Source organism: Calypte anna, chromosome 10 (assembly GCF_003957555.1).
Source record: "Calypte anna isolate BGI_N300 chromosome 10, bCalAnn1_v1.p, whole genome shotgun sequence".
NCBI classification, from domain to species: Eukaryota; Metazoa; Chordata; class Aves; order Apodiformes; family Trochilidae; genus Calypte; species Calypte anna.
The window spans coordinates 92103-109861 of NC_044256.1; the positions used below are offsets into that span (position 1 = coordinate 92103).

Here is a 17759-nt window from a genome sequence, read left to right on the forward strand (position 1 = left end):
TAAGAATAAAATACTACATTTCCATCACCTTGCCCCCAGAAGTTATGCACCCTCTTAGGGGATTTACAGGAGCAGGGCCTCCGTGCACCAGGAGCTCGTCACCGCACATCTGTGGGCTGTTACTGATTCCGGCTCAGCCCCATGGCTGTGTCTGAGAGCAGCTGGGGATGGCATCCACAAACAAGGCCTTGTGATAATTTTCAGCATCTCTCCATAAAGCTCCACTTCACTGTACCAAAATGCTGTGAGAAGTGCCCCACACCACAGCCACCCTCAGGCTCATGTGCTGGGATTTAGGGTAAACTCCCATCCCACCTGGCCTTCCTCCTTCTCCACTGCTCCTTGAGACAGGTAGGAAAATAAACCCTTCTCCTCCATCACCTGAGACACAGGGAACTCCTGCACTGGGAAAAAAAGAAACCTAGGAGATTCACTGATGCCTCAGGTTTGATTTTGGCTGCCTACACACCCGTTAACAACCCTGATTGCAAGCATGGGCTGCGATGCCCCTGGATCACTGTCATTTGTTCAGCCCCCCCAGAGCTGTGCAAGCTGGAGATAATCCAGAGGAAAAATGGCTCTGCAAATAATACCGATAGCACAAATACCACCAGGCTGAGCTCAAGTCAGGAACCCAAATCTTTCAGACAGATTAACACATCTCACTTCAAGCCTTCTGCCTTAAACTTCTCTTTTAAGTTCATCATTATTTAAATATTCTTCATCACCAAGACCTGCTCTTGCCTGCTCGCTTCGTATCTCCCAAGGCCTCGCTCTCCTGACATGTGCGCTCCCATCTGAAGAGGCCCCTTCTGCTCAGCTCCATCTGTGCTGAAAAATCATTTACCATGTGCATCTGCTAAGCTATCATGGCAGCATGTAGTGATGGTACATGGTGGTCAAGGTGGAATTGCAGATAGGAAAGCGAGTCATCCTGTGCTTTGAAAAGCGTTGGGATTTGTGCTTGTGGCTCTGAAAGCTGCCTTCTAAACACCAGCCTGCTTCAGCCCTCCAGAGCGTGGATGAGCTGAGCTGTTAGAGAAGGATCTCGCTGGTGAAAATACCCTAGCTGTGGATGTAGGGTCATCTCCTACGGCACTCATCTTGATTTTGGTAGAAAGCCACAGCTCAGGCCACAGCATGGTGTGGCTGGTGGCCTGCCACTGCTGCTTGCTGAGCCCCTGCCTGCAGCAAACTTCAGAGGAGTTATTCGGAGACATGCAAAGTCACCCCGAAGGAAGAAATGTGTCCTTGTTGTCCCACCTCCAGCCACACAGAGCAGCTACGAGCTGGAACCAACTCATGCAGATGGCTTGCTCCCTGCCAGCACCAGCATGACAACATGCTGAACAATATCCTCCCCCAAACATGGAAATGTGCAACAGGAAGGTCCACATGTACAAAGGCCCAGCACATACTGACCCTTGCAGCCCCTGGACCACCAAAGCTACAAGTAAGGTCACTTCAACAACTGCATGGCTACAATCCTCACGGCTGCAATCCAAATACCAGAATTATTTTACCAATAATGAAAGGGGAGGTGAACAAATGGAGAGATTAAGTTCACACAGAAAACTTCTGAGATGTCAAAATCCAGGTGTCAAAATGCAGAGGTCTCCAGAAGGTGATCTGTGTTTTCCAGAGCCCTCTTCCAGCCACACCACTAGCATTTCCTTTGATATGGGGGGCTGGCTTCATTCACAAGAAAGTGTGCTTAGACAGTGTTTGGTTCAAAGAGCAAAGCAACAGAAAGCTCAGGATCTATGAAGGTTTCCATGAACAGCTTCCTCTAGTCCCTTTTCACAGGCTCGTATGCTTCTCACCAGCAGAGGAATCTGTATGCAAAACATCTTCCTGATTAAATGCAGAAGCAGCCAATGTTACAGGGAATTAGGCAGAATAATAAATGGGTTTATACCTTAAAAAAATGCTGTAGAACAAGGAACTGCACTGACAGCCGAAAGGCCACCCTCATACCCCGAAAGTGAGCAAACCAGAAAGACCCAGGTGTGACACCAGCCTGATTTTATAACAATTTATGTCAGAATAAAGATTTTGGAACTCTACCAAATTCATTACCGGTAGTAAGCAGGTAATCCAGCAGAGCCCTGGTGCAGCACAGCTTTCTGCAGAATCCTCCTGCACCGTGGCTTCCAGCTCTTGCAGTCACATACATGACAAGAGGAGTCTGCAATAGGCATCACCTGTCTGGGCCAGCGTGATGTCTCAGCACCCACCTTAGCATCCTGCACTAACATTAAAGCACCTCTGAGCCAGTACATTCCTGCTGCAGGGCTTGTGATCCAGGTTAGGGAGAGTGCAGATGTGATGTGAAGGACAGGTAAGCTCAGAACCTTGTGCGTCCCCATTTACTCCCTGCTTATTCCTTGATGAATTAGCCTCGAAGAGGCCAACCTTCCCAGGTGGAGGTATCACCCCAGAGACATTCTCTGAGCCCACGAAGTGGTCTTTTGAAGAGCTACTGAAGAGCATCAGCAGCTTCTGGCTACTGCTGCTCCAACCTGATGCAGGACAGTGTGTAAAACAGTTTCTTTTAGCCAAGCTCCAAAGTTAAGCACATGCTTAAGCAGTTTTCTTACATAAAGGTATATTCCCCAATCAGACTGTTAGTCTAGATTAACGCCGGCCAGCTACAGATGAACTTCTCTGAGTCATTCCCCAGAGACATCAGGTCCCCTAAAATAGCAACAACAACAGAATCCAAAGAAAGGCTTGAATATTTCAGCTGAAAGCTATGATCACAACACTTTACATAAGTGTGGCTAACATGACACCCTCCCCAGACTGAAGGATTTGCTTCAGGCCAGGGCACTTTTGCATGTCAGCCTCACACACTGCTGATGCTGCTGACACTGCCTGATGCAGTGCAGCAGAAAACTGCCCTGGCTTTGTTTTTTTGTTGATTTTTTTTTTCCCCTTCACCTGCAATTTTAACACCATAAAGCTACTTGAGGAAAAGTCCAGAGATCCTGGAATAAATCGCTTTTGTCAGAAAAGCAGTTGCCAGAACTGGCGCTTTGGAGTTTTGCAGGGGTTAAGGTAACAAACCCCACTCATGATCACAAAAGCTGCCTGTCTGTAGACCAGCAGCCTTGAGACAATGAGAGGAAAACCTGAGCACAAGGAATGACAGAAGCTGTTTCCTCAGAAGTCCACTGCAGGTTTGAACACAGGCATGCCCCTCCATGTCCCTTCCTGCCATGTGATGTGGATGGAGACAGAGACAGCCATGCTGGGGCCAACATCCTGGAGCAATGGCTCTGTGTCACCGTGGGGTCCTGCCACCTCTGTGTAGGGAAAACAAGGAACAGGTGCTATGACCTGGTGGTGCCTGGACTGTTGATGGGCCCTACTGCTGCCACCACCATGCTATGCTCACCTGGCTAGGGGCTGGACCCAGCTGGTAAGTTTGTTGCTTGCCCTATGTTGGTCCTGTCCTTGGTTCCTTTAAGTGGAGGGGTGGTCTTTGCCATTCTACAAGACTGCTGAATAAGGATGCAGTGCTGTTAAGCTCATGGCAACATTATCTGGCTCTTGTTGTCCTCACTACTGGTGGAGCCTTATCTATAGGTGACCCTTAGTCCTCTCCCTGCCTTTCCCCACTGAAGCTCCCCTATTATTTTTCACAAATTTAATAAAATTCGCACAATCCTGTTTAGACCCAAACCTATTTGTGCTCTCCTCCGACTGCCTGGAATTCCCACAACTTCTCCATCTCCAGACACCCCCAAACCTTCACTGCTACCTCACAAGCTTGTTCAACTCTGATGGGTACCTACCTCCCTCCAACCCTCTCCAGCCCTCCTCTTCAGCCTCACCAGAACTCTTCCAGCTCTTCTCCTTTCAGCATCAGACCCCAGATTAGTGCCGAGGATTTTTTAACCTTTGACAGCAAGTGCCTTGAGGGTTTCTCTGCAAAATTCTTTTTTCCTATTGCCTGTGGCTCTCTGTGTGTTGCTCAGGTGAGGGACAATCTCTTTAATTCCCCACCAGACCTTTCCATGGTTGTGTCCTGCTCATGCAGATTGCTTCTTCATCTTTTGCTAGTGTGATGGGATCATCTCTCTTGTTGTGCTTTTTTTCCACGGCATTTCTTTAATTTCCTGCTTGCTTTTCATGCCTCTCAATGCTCCTTGGAGTTTTTTGGCACCTTCACTGCCTGCTCAGGAAGATCGGGCCAACAGTTTTTAAGGACTGGATGGAGTTGGTTCCTGTGTAAGCACCAATGATGAAGTTGTGCTGGCAATTAGATGGGTAAAACCCAGGATTAAGGGTCCTTATTTGTTTCGGAGATTGCTGAGAAATTCAGTGCTGGGAGGGAAGAGGCAAAACGAAGAGTTCACCTGAGGTTGAGGGTTTCCTTGCAAAAGCCCAGAGCCCTGACGGAGCAGCATTTCTGTGACACTTCAGTGTGAAGCTCCACCACAAAGACTAAAGCCCTTTTTCGTACAACCCAATCGGTATTTCACTCACTGCCCAGGCAATATCCCTGGAAATCTGTGCAAGGGCTGATTTGCACCCAGTACTATTCATAAAAATGCATGATTCCAACAAAATATGCCAAAACCCACGGTGGAGCTGAGACGTCTCCGTGTTGTAACACAGCTGGAAAGGGCTGCCGGTGAAATGCGTTTTTTACATCATTATTTTTTTCCTCAACCCCCAACTCGGGCTGCTGAGACCCACCAAGACCGAGGGGTGGGTGTATGGGTGGGCAGGAAGCATGGTGGAGAGGCTCGAAATGATGGCTGGCGAGAAACGATCCTCGACAGGGAGCTTCGAGGGTTTGTGGATTTACTTAACAGCAGAGCGGTTCTGGCTGGGGTCCAGCTCCCCCCGGGAAGCTGCGGGGGGCGGGCAGGGGCCCGTGAGGGAGGGCGGCGGGGGCCGAGCTGCCATTTCGCGGGAGTCCCTCCCGCGGCGGGCGGCACCGCCCCCTGCTTCAGCCTGCGGGGCGCGACATGGCGGCCGTGCGGGTGCTGCGGGTGCTGCTGCTGCTGCTGGAGCCGGCGGCCGCCCTGTGGCCTCAGCCCCAAGCCCAGCGCTCCCCGCCGGCCAGCGGGCGCTGTCCATTGCCTCCCCGCCGCTTCCGTTTCGCCCACGCCAACGACTCGGCCGTGGGGCCGGGCTGCGCCGTGCTGCAGGCGGCTTTCCAGCGGTACTGGGCGCTGCTCTTCGCCGCCGCCCGCCCGACCGGTGAGGCGGGGCGGGGGCTGCCGGCGGGGCGGGGGGGGTCTGCCGCCTCCCTGGGGGGCGAGGGGATGCTGGAAGGGCGGTTGAGCCTTTCACGTTCAGCTTTAGTCTCAAAAAACAACCCGCAAAACCAAGCCCTCCTTTCCTTTTGGGGGTCTGACTACGGGGCTGAGCGGCGGTCTGCTGCTTAACCCCCCGTTTCCTCGGTTCAGCCGGGGCTGGTGGCGCGGTGCCTTCAACCGAGTCTGGTAGTAAAGGGCTGCGTCGCGTTGCTGCGCGGAGGGCAATGTCTGTGGCACACACGTTTTAATATCAAATAAAATCTAATCCCGTGTGGCACCGTGAGCACTAGTTTTGCCTTTCTTTCAAGGAGTTCGGCTCTTGCTATCAAACGCTTCCTCTTTCCATCTCATCTTTTATCTCCTTCAGGCTGTGTTTCATCTCCCTTCTGCTTCCTTTTGTTTCCTTTTCTTGCGTCTGCAGGGATAGGATCTGCTGCCGGCGTTGCAGTCGCTCCAGCTTCAGCGCTTTTCTCAACTCTTGCCTCTTCCTTCCCTCTTCTCCCAGCTCGTGGTGTCCAGGGTGAAGCTTTCCCTTTAGGGAAGACTCTTGCTACCTCAAGCGTGTTTCTAGCGAGTACGTTTGTGCTACGAGACTCTCTGCCAAAGCTGAGCTGCTAAACATCCTAAGGCAGCGCAGATTTTCTGGCAGAGAGGTAGCAGTAGCTCTTGGCTTCATTTTGGAACCGTAGGGTAAGATGAGGAAAGGCTTGGAGAGCCTGGGCTTGATTTGGGGTAGGTTGTAAAGGTTTCTTGCGCCTGAACTTCTTCATAGTAGCACTAGTTGCATGTCTGGGATGAAATGCAGGCAATTCCCTGTTTGCCTTTGCAGAGGCAAGGGCAGGCTGGGGAGCTGACACACATGGATGATGCTCAGTGCCTGCGTGGGTCTGCGGCAGCTTGAAGTGCTATATCTGGGGAATATAAAAATGCTTCATTCATCATAAAGAGCTTGTAACTCTGCCTCTGAGTGTTTTAAATGTCAGTGTGAGCTCACTGCTGATCAAACCAGAGTAGGGTGATGGTGTTGGAAGGTGCTCTGCACCGTGCTTTAACAAAGGCAAGTTTGAAACCCTGAGAAAAAGCCATTTGTCCTATTTTGTTTCTTCTGCTCTTGTATGTAGCAGTAGAAATAATTTTTTATTTGGAAGTTGAGAAGGCTACTCCTGTTGCTTTTTTGCTGCTAGGAACTAAACCTAAGCAGCTGATATAATTATTCACATTTTCCTGTTCCATTTAGAGGGGAGATAGGAATTATCATATCACTTGGAGCAACTTTGTGTGATCACGAGATGGAGTTCATACTCGCTGTTTTTCCATGCTCTCTGCTTTAGGATGCTCAAACTACACACTATTTTTAGCGCTTTTTTCCTTCTTTGCCTTCTGGTTTTTTTTTTCCACATGGTTGGTTAGTAATAATGGGCAATAGGAACTCCGGATGGAAGGAAATAGCTTCTTTTAATAGAGAAAATAAGACAGAAATCTTTATGTTTCAGAAAGCTGCTTTGACAGTTTACCAGGCAAGCAAGACTGTTTCAAAGCTTTGCATTCTTGCTGGGCTTGTAACATGGAAACAGACAAGTGTAAATAAGGTCAAACTTATGGGGGCCTTTGGTCAAGTCCTGACTCAAAACAGAAACAAGTCTGGAGCTGGAGACAACTTAGCATCTGTGTCATTTGTGTGCAGCTGAAATTGCAGTACTTCCACATGGAGCACTGAACCCTTGCTCAAGTGTTTGACCACCCTCAAGGTGAAGAATATTTTTATTTTCCTTATCTCTAATTTGAGTTTCCCTTACTGCTCTTCCCTTGTCTCTTGTCCTTAATCCAGGCAGCTCTGAATCTGGAAGAGACCAAGGGTCCTGTATGGAACCAACACCATTGTCCTCCATCCCTGATGTCTTCCTGCTGTTAAGCTGCTCCAATCATTACATTAGTGTCCTTGTCCTTCTGTCTACAACCATAATTAACTTGACATACACCTTTGCAGCAATGAACTTCAGCCTCAGCAATTGATGTGTCGCTAATCCCTGCTGTGTTGTCTTTTAGGTGTGATAGGGCTGCTGCCTACCTGCACCTTGGCCAAGGAGGCCGTGGTTGGGTTTGGCAATGCCTCCTTAGGTGGGTTTAAACGTGGTGTGTAGCGGTGGGACCAGTTCTGTTGAGGCTTCTCAATAGAAAGTCTTTTCCAGGTCCCTGGGGTTTTTTTGAGTGGCTGTCCCTGCGGAGCTGCTGTCTTGTGGAGCAGAGGGAGCAGGTCTTGCTGTGCCAGCTCACACATCTGCGAGGTTGCCTTGGCTACCGGCTCCTCTGTAACCAAGAGGAAAGTTCAAAACAGAGGGCTATCTTCAGGCTGTTTCCCTTCACTCTGCAAAGGTTTCACCATGCCTTTGTGGAGAAATTGGGGATTCTGGCATGCTTTGGAACATGGGTTTTCTGCATTTCACCTGAACTCTGGTGGTGCCACGCTATCACCAAAGTCTGTCTGGTGCCCAGCTTCTGACCAGGCTCCCTTGAAGCCAAACTCTTAATTTTTAGTGACCATATGGAGCATTGGCTGTTCTATCAGCAATTGTTCGGTGCTGACAGTCCGAGGCTGTACTGCCTCAGTAGGGGTGAACGTTGGCTGTGATTAGCAAGGTCCTACCCTGCTAACCCATGCTTCTCCTGCCCAGAGACTGCTGTGAATAGACCTATGGATCTCAGTAAAGGCTAAACACCTCCCTTTGGAGTTGGAGGAGTGATTACTGTGAGGACCTGGGGCTGTGCATCCTTGGAGGTGCTCCTTCAGGTAGGGAAGTGTGTCCAGAGCTCCCTTTGAGGTCAGGTATTAATCCAGGCACTGTGCCTGTCTTCAGCTCTGAAGAAGGTGAAGTTGGTCAGCAGCCTTTCTGTACTAGGCAAGACCTTTTGGTGGCCAGCTCTGCAATATGCATGGATTCATCCTCCACCCTTTTTATAGGATTTTTTTGCCTTAAAAAGTGTGGATAGGGTAGCAGAACTCTTGGGTTCCTACTTTTTGCCCCCGTGTCGGGAGAGTCAGGAGACTTGAAGCTGTTTACCACTCCAGAGAAGATTTGAGTAGTTGTGGCTGTTGCTTAGAGCATGGGCTGGTGTCTGGGAAGCCTTGAGGGCTTCTGCTAGACCATCCTCTGATGTTTCTCCTCTTTCCTGTGCTCCTTTAAGCTTCTACTGAGAAGCCTTCCCTAGGGGCTTGTTCACCAGCAGAAATTCTCCATGCTGAAGGCTGCAATCAGCTCACATCCTCCTGCTTGCCTGTGTTGAAAGAAGCCCCTGCTGGACATCCCTGTGCCAGCTGAGGGGTGAAGGACGGGGTGCCCGGTTCTGCCATGGGTGTTAAAAACCCACATACTCTGTCACAAGCTGGGCTGGGGGGATGATGATGGGCTGGAGGCCAGGAAAAGAGGTAGGACGGGGTTGATGTCTGCTCTGTGTCCTTTGCAGAGGATGAGCCACCCTGGGGAACACCCTGCACTCAGCTTCTCGTCTTCGTTGCCACACCAGGATGTGATGGGTTTCCCAGCCTGGACTCCAAGGAAAACTGTGAGTATTGGGGGTGGGAGCAGTGGGAGAGGTAGTAGTGGGGCTTACTTACTTACCCCCAGTTTTGGGGAGGCAGTGTCCTCACTGTATTATTGAGAAACTGGGGCAGGGAGGCTGCTGATAATGCAGTGGGAGAAGTTTAAAACAGAAAAAACAAAACAAAACAAAAGCCAACTGGGTTCCCTGGCACTCCATGGTGCAGTGCTGTACCAAAACCTCTGCCTGGTGCTACTGCAACGCTATAGCTGGCTGGGGCTGCTGGGGCTGCTGGCAGGGTGTGATGCAGCATGTGACCCCATGCCAGTGCCTGCCCCTCATTTGCTGTGTTTCAGATAAGCTGTCCGTCTCCGAAGGCTCTTTGCTGCTCTCTGCAGATGCTGTCTGGGGAGCTCTCAGAGGTGAGGTGTGCTTTCTGTGGGGCATTCCTGCTCTCCCTGTCTCAGGCCTATGGGGACATCGTCTCTCTCTGCCTCTCTCTTTCCATAGACTTACTTGTTAATTGAGCTCTGTTCCTTTGGGAGGATCTGTGCTGAGAAAGTGACTGTGTGTGGTTTTTCCTGCAGGCCTGGAAACATTCAGCCAGCTGGTTGGGAGAGATGAGAATGGCACGGTGAGTCCTGGCCTCATCTCCTCAGGGCAGTCAGCTCTCCCTAATGGGGACAGGCTGAGGACTGCTGGGATGCTTGGGATGAGGGGGATGCCATCAGTGCAACACAACCTCACCAGGGGCCCAGGTGAGGGGCCAGGTTCATGAACCCAGACAGATTCTTGCCTTCTGAGTGAGTAAAGCATCACAGCTCTTTCTGAGTTGTTTGTACACTGGGCAGTGAGGCTACTTCTCTTCATCCTTCTGGCCCTGGAGACAAAGGTGACCCTGATTCTCTCCTGCTAATGGCTGTGTTGCCTGGAGCCTTGCTTACTACTTTTTGCTCTCTGTTTGCAGTACTACATCAACAAAACAGAAATTGTGGACTTTCCCCGCTTCCCTCACCGAGGACTCTTGCTGGACACCTCTCGTCACTACTTGCCTCTGCGAGCCATCCTGGAAACTCTGGTATGGTGCCTGTGCTGGGAAACAAGAAACAAGTTGGCTTAATTGGGTGTCCCTTCCTCTGTGACAGCTGAGGGCTCCTCTAGTGGACTTGAGGGTTTTGGGGGTTTTTTGTATTGCTCCTTTCACAAGATCATAGGAGCTGTCTAATTTATAAGCCAGCACACCTACATCTTGTTGAGGAAGAGCTTTTCAAATATCTTTTTTCTTTTTTTTTTTTTTTTTTTAAGAAAACCAGCTTGCTTGTTCCTAGACAAAGCAACAGACTGTGTGGGATGGCAGTGTGACCTCAGTTCTTAGTGTACAGATGTGCACCATGAAAAAATATTTCTGTGCTGTAGGTCCTTCCCAGTTGCCATGGATGTGTTTGTAATTCACACCTGCCTCAGCTGGGTGATTTCTCAGTTCCCTTTGTAAGTGAGAGAAGGAAGAGAACCCTGAGCTGTCTTGGATCCCTGCAGTGCAGCTTACTGTCCAAGGCTGGGTTGTTTCTGAGGCAAGGGAAAACACTGATGTCCTCTTGGCTGCATTAGACAAAAGCTGGGTTCTGCATTCCTCCCAAGCAGACTTAAACTTCCAGGTCTTATTGAGTGAACAGGGATTTTAGTGTGAGCAGAAGCACTGCTGGCCCTCTGCAGCTCTTTGGGGTGCTGGTGTGTCTGGAGGAAGGTGTCTGAAGCCCTCCTGGATCCTGGGGAGCATTTGGAGACTCTGCTCTGTCCATTTGGAGCACAGGGACCTTGGTCTCTTTCTTTGGCAAGCTGAGTGATCTTTCAGTTCATCTCTCTTTCTTTTTCTTCCCAGGACGTCATGGCTTACAACAAGTTCAATGTGTTTCACTGGCACATTGTGGATGACCCATCTTTCCCTTATGAAAGCCTGACCTTCCCAGAGCTCAGCAAGCAGGTAACCCACCCTGATCACCATCTAGGGAAGCGGGTCCCTCCCTCAACACCTGAGCTTTCCCATCTCTCCCCAGGGAGCCTTCAATGCCATGACCCACGTGTACACAGCCAGCGATGTGCAGACGGTGATTGAGTACGCACGGCTGCGCGGCATCCGAGTGGTCGCTGAGTTTGACACTCCAGGGCACACGCTCTCCTGGGGTCCAGGTGAGGAGCAATCCCCTGCCTGCTGCTGCCCTGTAGAGTTGGAGTGGTACTGATAGGAGGAAGGGGACACACAGCCTCGATCCCAAAAGTGGGGTGTAGGCAGCCATGTCCCACAAGCTGACTTTGGGGAGGAGTAAGCAGTCACGTGGGGGAAGTAGGACCCGATGGTCCAGCTTCTAGAGCGAAATCCAAAGGGAAATGTTTCCATATCTTCTTGGGTCTGAGCTGGGTGGGTTTTTTGGGATCATTTGCTCTGCCAAAACCAACATCATGGGCATGGCAAGGATCTTGGGTTTAATGGAGCCCAACTGACCAGGCGTCCTTGCTCTACTCCACTGTGCCCCAGTCCTGACATGCTGCTCCCTGCTCCAAGGACTGCAAGTGCCACCTCTTCTATATCTAGAAGTGTGTGAAGCTCCAGAGCAGTGCTGCCTTGTCTTTCTCTCTCATTCCTCCACCTCCAAATGCTATGGCCTGTACTGGAGTACAGCCTGTGTCTGTGGTCACAGTCAGAACTGTGGCTGCCCCCCTTCCCTGCCTGCAGTGAGTGCATGGAGCTGGGAGAGGTTGCTGGAGGCTGCACAAGCGTCTTTGCCCAGCATCTCTGTGGATGGTCTCCTATAGGAATATCCTGAAAAAGAGGAGTGGGGAGAGAAACCAAAGGGAAACCTGGGAAGAGTAGAAGCTGTATCACCCTGCAAGGATTTGGAGTGTCTGTGTCCTGTTCTCAGAGTAGCTGTTGCAGGGGAAGAAAAGGGCGTCCAGCCTAAAAGGCTCAAGCTCTGCTCCCACCTGGGAGTGGATGGGGAAGCACAAGCTGGGCACAGAACACGGATCCATCCCATCATGTCGGGCTTTCGAAACCAAAGAGCACGTTTCTGCTGCTGTGGCTGTGCCTTGTGTGTAGAGCCTTGGTCTTCTATAGTCACAGCAGGCACTGGAATGTGGTGAGGAGGGTCCAGGAGAGCTGTACAGGATCATACAACCATAGATAGCCCCTTTCTCACTGTCCTGTGTTTGTTACAACCCAGGTGCTCCAGGCCTCCTGACTCCCTGCTATCTTGGCAAGGAACCTTCTGGGTCCTATGGGCCCATCAACCCCATCCTTAACAGCACCTATCAGTTTGTGACCAGCTTGTTTAAAGAGGTCAGCACGGTGTTCCCAGACTTCTTCCTTCACCTCGGTGGCGATGAGGTGGACTTCACATGCTGGTGAGTTGGAGATCAGTCTAGATGAGGTCTGTGGGGAAGTATCTGGGACTGGTGTTCCAGTCCATTCCTTTTTGGCCATGATTATCTGTAGATCTTTGATTTCCCACTCCCCTGGGCTTTATGTGTTGATTTCTGTGCTCATGGTGATGCTGGCTGTGGGAAGCCATTAGCCACAGCTCTTGGAATACCTGACCCAGCCTTGGGCTGATGTGGCAAGTGCCTTGGCCATGTCCTGGCCTTACTCAAGAGCTCAGGTTGCATTGCTTTTATTCTCTTCTCTTTGGGACCCAGGAAATCCAATCCAAAAATTAATGCCTTCATGAAGGAGATGGGCTTTGGTGAAGATTACAAGAAATTAGAGTCTTTCTACATCCAGAGGTAAGGATGATTGCATCTTGCACCTGCAGCTGCAATGTGTGATGAGCACAAATATCTTCTGCTCTCTTGGGGATACCACATCTCATTTTCAGGAGCATGGCTATTTGGGCATATCTCCTTGACCCCAAAGAAAGTAACTGAGCTGTGTTTTATTGGGATAGTGACCACAAAAAGGCCTGGGGCTGAGGAGAAAGAAACCCTATAAGGGCTTTGCTTTCTCCTTTCTCCTTCAGGAGTGCCTTTGTGTCCCACTGTGGATGTTGGGAATATTGGTGCTGCTGGTTTTGCTACCAGCAAAGAGAGGGGTGTGTAGTTGGGATGACCCAAAACTCATTTCTTTTTACACTCCAGGCTTCTGGACATTGTCTCTTCCCTTGGCAAAGGCTATATTGTGTGGCAGGAGGTATTTGACAATGGAGTGAAGGTGAGAGCTGCCTGCCTTCCCTAATGCAGTTCCTGGGAGCAGCAGTGCCAGCACCCAGTGAGACACACTGGAGTGCTCTGGGGGTGCTGGGGCTGGCAGAGGGTTCTCTGTTACAGCACTAGGGTTGATGGTACTGCTGGTGAGCTACCCTCACCAGGGCTTTGTCAGGCTGCTCTTAGCAGGCTCTTCCCTCCAAACTTTTGTATGTACACCTGCAAAATGCAGGTTGGGCCTACCCTTCCTTCTGTTGCTTCTGCAAACCAGATGGAAAGAGGCTCAAAAGTCAAGCCAGTGTCTGCCTCAGTTTCCCTTTGGGGGCTTTCAAAGCTGTGAATGGGTCAGGGTGCTCGGCTTGCAAGGGGAGGTGGTGCTCTTGTTGCCACACTGATCTTATGCACGGGGTTCCTGTGTATTCTTCAGGTGAGGCCGGACACCATTATCCACGTGTGGAAAGAGAACTCCACTCCGTACATGGAGGAGATGGGGAATGTCACCAGGGCTGGCTACCGGGCTCTGCTCTCTGCCCCCTGGTACCTCAACCGCATCTCCTACGGGCAGGACTGGATAGCAGCCTACCAGGTGGAGCCCTTGGAGTTTGAAGGTGTGTTCCTTGTGTCCCCTTCCCCTTCAGCAGTTGACTTGTCACTCAGAGGTAGCACCAAGGCTAGGTCTCTTGCTAATTTGTTCTTGCTGCAAAGGTGCTTGCATGCCTATGTCCTTGGTCCATGTGCTATGTTCTGTTCCCTTGCTGCCTGCAGAAAATGACTTGGCTCTCCCCCAGACTGGGGTTTGAAGCAGGAGCTTCCACATTATTGTTTCCACAGCTGTTAACAGGCATCTCTGTGGGCAGAGTGATAATCACCCCATTGTCATCCAGCCCTGTCACCTGAGTGCCTTGTTCCCTGGCAGGCAGCCCTGAGCAGAAGGAGCGAGTGATCGGTGGCGAGGCCTGCATGTGGGGGGAATATGTGGACGTCACTAACCTGGCCCCCAGGCTCTGGTAAGAGACATGGTGGGGAGGTGACCCCCAGTCACATGGGGCAGGGCTCAGGCCCTTCTCCTGGGGCAAATGCTGCTGGCTGGGACTGCTCATGGTGCTTGTCCCTGTCCTCTGTGCTTGTAACAGCTTCACTGAGGCTGAAGTGAGGGTATGTAAGGCCATAACATACTCCTGTACAATCTGCTGCTGCTGCCCACGCGTATTTAATGTTGGTCTCTGTCCTGTCAACCCAGTACATCCCAATCGACATGTGTCAAGGAGTGGATCTTTTGTTGTATAGAAAACACTTGTCTTTACATGTTGAAGGACTTTGGTCTGGAAAGCGTTTGGGAGCCCAGGGCTATGTGCAAGAAGCTTTTGAACTCTTTCCCTTGACTGGACTCTGTCCCTTCTTCCTCAAGGCCCAGGGCTGGAGCCGTAGCTGAGAGACTGTGGAGCAACAAAACCGTCAGGGACCTGCAGGATGCCTACATGCGGCTGGCTGAATTCCGCTGCAGGCTTCTGGGGTGAGCGTCCCTCCTGGCAGCTGGGCTTTGGGGGGCACACTCGAGGGTTTGGTCCTGGGGGAAGTGAGCGTTTCCTGGTGCAAAATGACCCCTCTACATCTGGAAAATCCTGAGATTTGCTTCTTTGCATGGGCAGAGCTGGTGCCTCTGCTGAGGAGCTTTGTGCCAGAGAATGGGGACCTGCTCCTCCTTGTCCTGGTTTGGGCCAGGATAAAGGTGGTTTTCTGTTTCTGTACTTTTGTTTTTAGCTAAGTCCCTTGTAAGTAGTCTCTCTGAAATTAACAGCAAGTTTCTCAGACAGTGTGTGCTTTTATGATTGATAACACTTGATGTTTATAGTTCCAGCCAGAGACTGCTTACAAGGGACTTAGCTAAATCTCTGCTAAAATCTCTGCCATCCTCTGCTACCCTCAGAGCTGAGGAAAGCAGTGTCCTTGGCTCTGCATACCAGTCTCTGGCTGGAACTATAAACATCAAGTGTTATCAATCATAAAAGCACACACTGTCTGAGAAACTTGCTGTTAATTTCAGAGAGACTACTTACAAGGGACTTAGCTAAAAACAAAAGTACAGAAACAGAAAACCACCTTTATCCTGGCCCAAACCAGGACACTCCTGCAGCACCAGCTGCCCCAGGAAACCTGCCCTTACCCCGAATGAGCAGAAAAAGAGTCTCAAAGGGCACGATGAAAGCGCCTCTCTCCTTGTTACCTCCCCAGCCTGGCAGAGGGCTCTGCCATGCGACCCCCGTAACACCTTCTCTCTGCTCTCCTTCCAGGCGGGGTGTCCCAGCGCAGCCTCTCTACATCGGATACTGTGACAATGAATTTGGTGGGTTGTGATGGGAGTGTCCCACAGCCCCAGGTGGCTGTGTACACAGGAGGGGTGATCCCTCTCTCTTAACAGCTGCTGCCTCGGCAGAGGGACCTTTTCCCACCCCAGCTCCTGCTCTTCCTTTCTTGCAATTAATTTTTTTTCCTTTGTGCACACTCTTTGCCACTTTTTCTATTTTTATTTCTTTAAATCTATAAATAAATGACCCCAAAGAGGAAAAAAGGTGCCTTTTCATGCTTAGTTGGGCCTTGGGAAGGCATCGCAAGGGGTTTTGTTAGCAAGAGATGGGTAGGGCTTGCTCCAGAGATGCCGGTGGAGGAGCATCCTCCTGGTGGCTCTGGAGTATGCTGGGTATCTCCTCAGATGGATGAACTTTTCTTAGTCTCTGCTGCTACCAGGCTCTGTCCCTGCAGAGAGAAGGTGATGAGAAGGTATGGGCTTCCCCAGTTTTCTCCTTTACCACCCACCATCTGGATGTGTATCAGGATAAGTGACAAAGCCACCGTGGTTTTGCTTCTGTGGTCTTTTGTGCACCGGCAGTCAATGCTGTGGTGTTGTTTCCTGTCCTTATCTCTTCTGCCTGTGTCCCTGCCTGCAGGCCACCATCTCTGTGGCCTGAAACCCTCTCCACAGTCACCTCTTCTTCTGGCTTCTCCTCCCAAGAAGGCACCCTGGAGGCTCTCCAGGGAGACGTCAAACCCACTAAGCTGAGCAGCACATGGATTTTACGTAGTCTCTGCTCAGGAGTTGGCCAAGTGGTCCATCCTCCTCCTGCTCTGTTGCCCTTGATGAAGGGAGCTCAGCTCCAGGTCTCCTATATCTAAAGGAGTTTGATTAATGTTTTCTTTGAAGAAGAGACCAGTGTTGCTGCTGTCCTGCAGACCTGAGACAATCATGGTTCTTGTCCTCTGCTGCTGGGAGACTGGAAACCCTGTCCAGCTGGAATGGGGGGGATTTCTGGAGAAGAAATCCTGGACATGTTGGCCTTCAGTAAGGGAGGTCTGCTGTTATAGATGGAAACCTTCTATTTGTTGAACTTGAAATTAAAATACTGGAATTAATTTTGAATTTAAAATATTCAGAAATCACTGAGTCTTGCATTTCTTTGCCCTCCTGCAACAGGAAACCCAAACCCTCAAGGGGGGGGGAGGGAGATGATTAATTATAGGACCCAATCACCCTGGGGCAGGGAAACTTACCCAGATTTGGGGAGAAAAAGGATATTTTTCTCCTTATTCAGAGCCAGAGGGTAAAGGCTTGTCTTCCCGCTTCATGGGGAAAGATGTTCCTCTGCTTCCTCCAAGGGGAAATCCACATCCCTTTTCTCTGGGGTTTTGGTCATAAATGGGGCTCTACTCCCAAGGAGGGTGCTCCCTGCTTTCCCCAAGCGGCCTGTTCCTTCCAGAACATCTATTTTGGTCATGTAAAACTTGCTGGGGAGTAGAGGAGAACAGGCAGTGTGTGAATCACTTGGGGCCAACAAGTTTAAAAATAAACCCAGGCGGTGGCAAAGAACAGCCACCGAGCCCCCGGATTTCGGCAGGATTCCGCTCCACGCCTCCCAAACCCACCCATGGGTGCCCACCCTGGGCGCCATCCCCGGCCTGTGGGTTTTACTGGGACACACGTGTTTGCACGTGCTTGCATACGCCTGCATGCCTGCAGACACATATGCATGCCTGCAGATGCATGCACATGCATGCACACAGGCACTTGCAAACACTTGTGCATGTGCACACGTGCACACAGTTCTTTGCAAACAGGCACTCATGCACAGCCGTGCACTCACATACGGGCACTTGCAAACACTCATGCACATGCTTGCATATCTGTGCTTGCACATGCATACAGGTGCATGCACGCAGACTTGCATGGCATCCCACAGGCTTGCAACGCAGGCACGCACCTGCATGTACACATATGCTGCTTGCACACCCGTGTGCTTACCTGCAGCTATGTGCACATGCTTGCAGCACACACGTGTGCTCACATGCACTTGCACACACATTTGAACATGCGTGTGCACATGCACGCTTCTATGGGTGTGCACGCATTTTAGCACACGTGGACTTGCTTGTGACATACATGCACACACTGGCACAGTGTTGCACCCACCCCCTCCCGGTGCTCACGTATACTTGCACACACCTGCACGTGTGTGGCTGTGTGCCGGGGATGCCTGGCACCCCCAGCCCCGCTGCTACTCTGCGAGTAATTAATTAAAGACTGCTCCAGATAGTAAAGGCGTGGAGTCTAATTACAGCTTTTCAGGGGCGTGACGGAGGTGGTCCATCGAGATGAAAAAACAAATGCAACCAAGTACTTGAATTGTACCTTTTGAGCCCGCTATCGGGGGGGGGGGGGGGCGGAAAGCGGGGTATTAGCCCTGGAACCTACTGACGGCC

General features: G+C 50.8%; 1 protein-coding gene across 1 annotated transcript; it reads left to right on the forward strand.

Annotated features, from left to right (window-relative positions):
- The first annotated feature begins 4953 nt into the window (after positions 1-4953).
- HEXA (hexosaminidase subunit alpha) lies at positions 4954-16257 on the forward strand. Its single transcript, XM_030457432.1, has 14 exons — positions 4954-5217; positions 8739-8837; positions 9170-9235; positions 9401-9447; positions 9781-9891; positions 10693-10794; positions 10868-11000; positions 12032-12212; positions 12504-12590; positions 12942-13014; positions 13435-13615; positions 13924-14014; positions 14416-14520; positions 15299-16257. The coding sequence occupies exons 1-14, from the start codon at positions 4983-4985 to the stop codon at positions 15360-15362; spliced, it is 1575 nt and encodes a 524-aa protein (XP_030313292.1). The 5' UTR covers positions 4954-4982; the 3' UTR covers positions 15363-16257.
- Positions 16258-17759: the final 1502 nt, after the last annotated feature.

What these genes read in the sequence shown, in the direction of transcription:
- HEXA (XM_030457432.1), top strand. Translation starts at nt 4,983, where the DNA reads ATGGCGGCCGTGCGGGTGCTGCGGGTGCTGCTGCTGCTGCTGGAGCCG. An exon ending in CACGCTCTCCTGGGGTCCAG is followed by an intron (nt 11,001 to 12,031) that starts GTGAGGAGCAAT and finishes GTTACAACCCAG; the next exon opens with GTGCTCCAGGCCTCCTGACT. An exon ending in TATTTGACAATGGAGTGAAG is followed by an intron (nt 13,015 to 13,434) that starts GTGAGAGCTGCC and finishes TGTATTCTTCAG; the next exon opens with GTGAGGCCGGACACCATTAT.